This window comes from Meleagris gallopavo, chromosome 1, assembly GCF_905368555.1.
Source record: "Meleagris gallopavo chromosome 1, MGAL_WU_HG_1.1, whole genome shotgun sequence".
In the NCBI taxonomy this organism is placed as follows: domain Eukaryota; kingdom Metazoa; phylum Chordata; class Aves; order Galliformes; family Phasianidae; genus Meleagris; species Meleagris gallopavo.
The window spans coordinates 57,734,118-57,742,160 of NC_139404.1; the positions used below are offsets into that span (position 1 = coordinate 57,734,118).

General features: G+C 40.6%; 1 protein-coding gene across 1 annotated transcript; it reads right to left on the reverse strand.

Moving 5' to 3' along the window:
- Window positions 1-931: 931 nt before the first annotated feature.
- STMP1 (short transmembrane mitochondrial protein 1) lies at window positions 932-7,121 on the reverse strand. Its single transcript, XM_085229171.1, has 3 exons — window positions 6,970-7,121; window positions 3,413-3,466; window positions 932-1,400 (listed from the first exon to the last, which is right to left on the reverse strand). The coding sequence occupies exons 1-3, from the start codon at window positions 6,982-6,984 to the stop codon at window positions 1,320-1,322; spliced, it is 150 nt and encodes a 49-aa protein (XP_085085297.1). The 5' UTR covers window positions 6,985-7,121; the 3' UTR covers window positions 932-1,319.
- Window positions 7,122-8,043: the final 922 nt, after the last annotated feature.

Below are 8,043 nucleotides of genomic sequence, written 5' to 3' on the forward strand. Positions count from 1 at the left end.
TCCTAAGAAAATACATGGTAGACAATTGAGCTAAACAAAAAGCCAATGGGCTGAAGACCACGCAGAACACTGAGGAAGTGATGGAGAATATAAAATACATTTGACAAAAGCAGAATCACAGAATATTCTGAGTTGGAAGGGATCCACAAGGATCACTGAAACCAACTCTTGGCTCCAAGCGAGAACAGTTATGTTACCACATGCCTTGGTTACCATGATTCCCTTTCCCATTCTACCCATCATTCCAAAGACATCCTCAGGTTTAAAAAAATAAAATAAAATAAAATAGAAAATAGAGACAGGCAATGGTAGAATAAACAAACAATGAAATGTGGCTTAAAGTTGGCAACATTTTATGCCTTCTGGAATCACAGAATGGCCTGGGTTGAAAGGACCTCAAAGATCGTCTACTTCCAACTCCCCTACTATGGGTAGAGTTGCCAATCACCAGACCAGGCTGCCCAGAGCCACATCCAGCCTGGCCTTGAATGCCTCCAGGGATGGGGCATCCACAACCTCCTTGGGCAACCTGTTCCAGTGTGTCAACATCCTTTCCGTGAAAAATTTCCTCGTAATATCTAACCTAAATCTCCCCTGTCTTAGTTTAAAACCATTCCCCCTTGTCCTATCACTATCAACCTACGTAAACAGCCATTACCCCTCCTGTTTATATGCTCCCTTCCAGTACTGGAAGGCCACAATGAGGTCTCCCCAGAGCCTTCTCCATATTTGTATAAATGTTACACTGGTGGCAGTGATCATTTAAGATAATGGAAAAAATGGGAACTTCTCCCTCCCTCCAGGCTTGTAGCTTGACAAATGTACTTTACTGTCATGTTTCCCATTTCAGAATCCCAGGAAGTTCCCATCTCCAGTAAGGGAATGCAGATCTTAAAAAACACTCACAACAAATTACAAGAAATCCTGAAAGTTACTTCTTGATGCATTTAATTTCTTTTTTCGATGTTCTAGGTTCTAGAGTATTACAAAGAGTGAGGTATACATAATAACAGGACTAACACTATTTTCCAGTTGGATCAGGTAAAAATGGGTTACAAAATACTAGGAAAAGCAATAACAAAAAATACAAATGATCTTATCCAGTCACATTATCAGTTGCAAATCCAGAATTCTGAAACCCTTGAAAATCAGTCCCAGGAAAAGTTCATGGTTGCTTTTTCAAAACAAGGACATTCTGGCTCTAGGAGACTAAAAGTGGAGGAACCTCCCATGCCAAATCTCTACTTGATCTTTGTCAAAAGAAGGGTAAATTCCATCCTTGATGCATGCACAGAAGTGATCTAGGTAATACTGCTCCGTTAGGACTTGTCACTGGGAGGTTTCTTCTTAGCTTCCACGTCTTTCTTAAAATCTTCAAGCTTCTTTGCAATGTTAGGAATCTTTAAAGACAAAAACAAGAGAGAAACAAAACTGAATAACAAAAAGATTTATGTGGTCTGATGAGTAGGTAAGATCAAACCATAAACATTGCAAGAAATTCTAAGTTTAAACCACTTTCTAAAAGATGCTTGTTTTTAGGATCTGTTAATTTTTACAGAAGTTAAGAGCATTAAGCAAATGGCAGAGAAAAGAACCTCACCTGGACTTCAGGAAATTTTTTTGACTAGGCAAACTGTTAAGGAAAAAGACAGTATTGGGGAGAAGAGAGGAAAAGAAGTTACTTCAGAGGAAATTCCTTAAGATCAGCCTGGCTTTCTCACCGACAGGAGGAACTGCCGAAGAATAAATGATTCCAACACTGATGCATAGGCATCATAATGAATTTGGAAAGAAAGGTAGACTGTGCTACGCTAGTCAAAAAAACCCAACTCATAATACAAAACAATCACCCCCCCCACAAAAAAAAAAAAAAAAAGAGAGAGAGAGAGAGAGAAAAAGATATTCAAGAACAGCTAATATCTTCTAAAGAAATTTGTGAAGCAATCCGTCTCTCGATCCATTTTGCGGGCACAAAAATTCCCCACTGGGAAAGTTTACTGCATTGAAAATTGGCAACCTTATGCAGTTTCATACTTGAATGAAAATTCAATTTATCACTTGCTAACTTCAAATTTTCAGCTTTCTTTTACAAATAAAAGCATTTTGAGAAAGCAATCAGTCAGTATTGACCACTTGGGGGAAAGAAAAAAAAAAAAAAAAAGAACTTTTAATGTGAGGACAGACTCACGACTCTATCTAAAATTGAAGCAACACCACGGAATTTTGGACTCAGTGATCCTCATGAGTCCCTTCCAACTCAGGATATTCCTGTGATTTTATAAGCTAAATGAGTAAATGAAAACAAATTAACATTTCCATTGGTATTTATGACTTTCTTTACAATCATGAATATTCACTTCACTCATAACCTGATCATACAGCAGGATATTCAACTCAGACTGCCATCCTTTTCTTGGATGGTTTGACAGTGATAGTACAGAAGATGTCAGAAATTTCTCTCTTCCTTTTTGAGAAAGCAAAATTAAAAGCCCAATCCATAACATGCCTGACATCTACAATAAACCAAAAGAAGTCCGCTGCTATCAGCAGAATTATCCACGTGCTTAAAACTAAGCACAATTGTATATGGTTGCCAAATTAAGACCTCATTAAGACAAGTTCACCTTACATACAATCTATGAAAAATATTCTTTGATACCAGCAATAAAATTACCATTTCAATACTTGAAGTCACGATATTGCCAGTAAACCATTTCCTCCAAATCAAAAGCAGAAGTCGCCCTCTTGTGGCAACACATTATTAGTGCTTCCAAAAAAGCACTCCATTATATTTACAGCACATATTGATACAGAGTATTTTCTTTTGACCACATTTCCATAACTTTTAAAAAACACTAATTGTAGAAGAGACAACAGAATATTATTACAGTTATTGGATTGACTGGGCAGGAAGCATCACAAAATTTTGCCTCTGACTAGTGGACAAAAAAATAACAATTCTGTTAGTAAGATAACTGAAGATGAGAGACATAAATATCATCACAGACTTAAAAAAAAAATATCTGGTGAGGCTTAAGCTTTAATTTGGTATAGATTGCAAAATAAAAGAAACAACTTTATGTTAAATTTTACTCCTGTAGCCTGAAAGAAGCCAAGTGGAACTGATCTAACATAGAAATCTACCAATATATATGCCCAGCTACAGTAACTGTGCTCTAGAATTACTTGAGGGTCTAATCACTACTTTCACACAGATGAGACACCAAGGAGATAGATGTTTTGGTTCCATTTGAATTTGAGATCATCTGTAACTAAAGTTAGTACAATTTGTATTCCATTCAAATCCAATACGAACATCAAAATAAAGACTGATTCAATTTTAACTGAGTGAAAACATTTTAACATTTTCAATTCAAATTAAGTTCAACTCTGAGAATACAAGGATACATACATCGTAGTTCTGAGCCAGATACATCCCAACCACATTGCCAAGAGTAAAACCAAGCTGTAAAGGAAAGAAGAGAATAGTTAGTGCTCTTCTATCAAAAGCCTTTTTGTTAAACTGAAAATTTAAAAAATTAAATACTGAAGAAATTTCAATTCCAGTCATACTTTTGCATCATGCTTCCAAAGAGAGATACAGTTTGACTCAACTGCCCCGCCAGGAAAATCTTATAATAATTTCCAAAATACAGCAAAACTGTGCTTTAAATATATGTCTCCAAGACTGTATGCATAAGCCTCTGATCATCTTTGTCCGCAAAATTCTTTACACGTCTATAAAGGCAGGCAATAACTTCCATCACAGTGGAAAAGTACAACACCATAACAGCAGGGGCCCACGTATCTCAATGACTGTGGTCCACAGCTGAAAATCCAAGAGCAATACTTCAGTAAAACAACATTCAGTGCTACAGAGGGAAGGCCACAGAATGACTCAACACAGTAATAATACACAGTAACAGAGCTGAAATTTTAGGACAGAAAGGTTCTAAAAGTACTTTAAAAGGTTCTTCTCCATCAACTTTAACAATACAGAACCACACTGTCACTGAGGGGAGGTTCCTCACCCCTCTTCACTTTGCTCCAGCACTCTACTGCAGCCACTTCTCTTCTGTAACACCAGCAAATGTACACCTCCTAGATAAGTTTTCATCCAAATCTACTCTGATCTAAGGCGGGAAAGCACAGATGGTTGAAAGCAGGTACAACTACTTTTGACAGCAAACCAGTAGTTGCTTAAAGTTTGGCTGTGGAACTGCAACCTGGAAGGGGAGCAAGAGCAAAATGGAAACAGAGTTACTGTTCTAATCCCCCTCCTTGACAGCTGAAGAAAATCCTCAAGCCTAACATCATTCTGGGAGGAAAATAAATTCCTCTCTTCAAAGACAGCCTACATGATTTTCAGTCAGGAGCTCCAAAAGGTTCTGGATAATTAGTTTTACTATTCCACAATAAGGATATACTATCCTATGAAAGCTCTTTTGATAGTTTTGGGAGACTACCAATGCTGTGCCTCCATTCCAGTTCTATTTAAGAAAATTATTATTGCTTATAGCCACTGCTACCAAAATAAGAATATTTTAAGAAAATTAAAACTAGTGTCCACAACAACTTTACCATCACATCTGAGTAGACATATTTTCCATACCCAAAAGAGGATACAGAACATCTCATTTTACAGTGACTCAGACTCCACAAATACCAGTGCTGAAATCTAGCTACAGAAAACAAAACCTTGTTGAAAGCTGCCCCATGAGCCACAACTGCATAACTTCAGTATTTTCTTGCACAGATTTTTGATCTTATTATCTGTTTATAATTACTTCTCAAGGAGTTGACTGTTAACAATTTAAGAAGAATCACTGCTCTTTTTGTGTATACTGCAATGGTTTTAACTTGCTATTGCAGTTTTAATGATCAGTTAAGTAAGTACTTTGGAAGGCATTAATAAATGTTGCACCAAGCGTACCAGACTTAGGACTCCTCTTGATGTAGTGTATCACTCCAACAAGTTTCCTCAACCTCCAGCATATGTATCTTTGGGAATTCACTTGAAAACACAAACCGAGTCCTTGCTAACATGCAGGTTTCTCAGCTTTTGCCCTAGAATACTTCCAAGGATGGGTCAACAACCTCATATTCTGCCAGATGATAGGCCTTACTCAGTACAGCTTACATAAGTAATCCACTTAAGTATATGCCTTTATAGAAAAGTCCAGCACTGCATCCAAAAGCAAGCTACCCAGTTATGTTATGTTTACATTAATAATTAACAATTCAAGCAGAGGGAAAAGTCCCACAATTCAGATTTCTGTAATTTGGAGTGCATAAAAATATAGCCAATTAAGATGTGCATGTTAATAGCAACAATAAAGCTGATGAAAGTACAGAGTCTTCCAATACCCAGAATTTCAAGTTGCATTTTAAGCAAACATTTATTTTATGCTTAACTCTGGGTAACAAAAATGTAAGGTTGTTAAGATTATCCTTTTATCTCCCTGCAACAGTCCTAACAAGGGACAGCAAAAAGTCAAACACCCAATCTACACCCAAAGAGGAAGAAAATTCAGAACTAATATATCACTTCTTAAACTTTCAGGCGCTAATTGAGAAGCCACAATAAGAGGCTTTCATCTAGCAACTGGGAAAAAAAAAGAATAAACATTAGCAGCAAGCAAGTTGATAAACACAGAAAGTTTGAGAGTGACTGTATATTTATCGCTGCTGCGTGTTTTCAATGGAGTGGAGGCAGACAATTAAAAACAGAGAGATGACAGACTTTCATAACTGCTGGTTGTTCCATTTTGTTTTGAAGTTGAGATACAAAATAACACTTATTTTTTCAATTCATAAAATCATGCAAGACTCAGAACTTACAAAGGGCCATCTCTTCTATAACAGTGAGTATGGAACTTATTAACCAGCTGACTCACTCTTCCCCTATTTAAAGATTAAAGAATGTCATTAAGTGTTTGAGCATAATGAAAATCTAGAGTAGACCTTCCAACGATTTGCAGACCACTAGAATGAAAAATGGGAGTCTGTTTCTGTGCTCTGTTACTGCAGAGAGCAGCATCTTTTATTATTACTTTGGTCTGCTTATGTCACATTTGTCAGTGAAAATGCCACTGTTAAATAATGAATTAAGAGCAGGCGGGCATCAAACCTCAGACATCCAGAAGAATTACAGAATCATTAAGGTTGGAAAAGACCACTATGATCATCTTGTCCAACACCAGCTCATCCCAACCACGCCCCTCAGTGCCACATCCACATGGCTCTTGAACACCTCCAAGGACGGTGACTCCACCACCTCCCTGGGCAGCCTGTGCCACTGCAGCACCACTTTTTCTGAGATGAAATTCCTAATATCCAACCTGAGCCTCCTTTGGTGCAACTCAAGGCCATTACCTCCTGTCAAATCGCTGTTCCCTGGGTTAAGGGGCCGACCCTGACCTCACAAATAAAATTAAAATGAAAAGAAAAATAAGTGTGAAAATATCTCATCTATTAATTCTTCTGTTGGAGGGGTTTAATGCAAGGCAGTAATGAAGCATTACCGCTTGCCTTAACATATATGTAAGAAAATCTGCATCTTCCTGATGCTGAAAATCATCACCCTTGTAACAAGAGCGAGGCACATGTATAGTGCAAAGAAATTAGAGCAAAAAGAAAATACAACAGCAAGGAAAACGTGCTGAATCTTAACGACAATCTAAGGGCATGACTTGAAGAGAAATAAGGCATAAACTCCCCGTTTTCCGAACAGCTGAGAAGAACCTCCGCGCAGGGCGATGAACCAAAGCCAAGCACCCGTCACAGCAGTAACAGAGGCGGAGGCACTGCCCAGCCCCTCGCTTTCCCCACGTGAGGCCCATCCGGAGCGGCCCCGGTGGCCGTCGCCGCCCGCCCCGCGGCGCAGCCCTCGCCCCGCCGCCCCCTCGCTCCGCTCTGCTCCGCCCCGCCGCGAAATGGCGGCGCCGCCACCGCCTCGCGGAACCTCACCACAAACTGCAGCATGGCGTCCGCCTGCCTGACTGCCTGCTTTCCAGCCGGGGAAGTCAGGCGGGCGGCGGTGGCTCCTCTTCCGGGTCCCGGCCCGCCCTCGCCGCCCTGACGGTGGGACACGCCGAGCTCGGGAGGAGCCACCGCGGGAAGGGTGCGCCCACCGCTGCCCCGAGCTCTGGCCCTGCCCTGATTGTAGACCTCACCCGGCGGGCAGAGCGTAGCGCTGTGGAGGTTCCATATCTCCTTGCCACTTTTTGAGATAAAAAATGGGGCAAAGAGGTCTGCTGGACACCACCTTGCAACCAGGGAGGGGTCTAGTGGCAGCCATCGAGCCTGGCATTTCTAATGTGGCTGCTGAGAAGTTAAATAAGAATCAGAGTATTTACAGTGTGAACAATTTTGAGCTGAATCATAGAATCAGAGAATCTTTAGAGTTGGAAGGGACCTCTGAAGGCCATCTAGTCCAACTCCTCTGCAATGAACAGGGACACCACAGCTAGATCAGGTTGCCCAGGGTCTGATCCAGCCTCACCTTGAAAGTCTCCAGGGACGGGACATCAACCACGACACTACAAAACCTGTTCCAGTGCTTCACCACCATAGTAAAATATTTTTTCCTTATGTCTAACCTAAATCTGCCCTCCCTGAGCTTGAAGATCTTAAGGAAACGTCAGGGGAATCAGACACTCAGATGGTGAAAATGTGAATGATTTGAGCATCCTCTGTTTTGGTGCCTTGGGAAATATGGGTCTCCCATGCCAGAGAACACTGAAAAGTTTTCAGCAGTGTGAGAATAGCAAAGCAAAGAAAGGCAGCCAGGAGAGAGGGGTGGGGTGCTAAACAGCAGCTGCCAGGACTTACAAAGGGGCTATAGATAGAGCCGGGCCATTCACAGCTGGGTGGATGAGAGAGCAGGGACAAGATGAAACAAGAGGCCTGAATGGGATTTAAGGACAGACTGTTGCCTCATGAGGGAAAGGAGTGGCAAAGATTGTGCCATCTCCATTCTTGGAGGTTATCATATAGTGGGTGGCAACACTGTTCACAGCAGGGGACTTGGAACTGGATGAT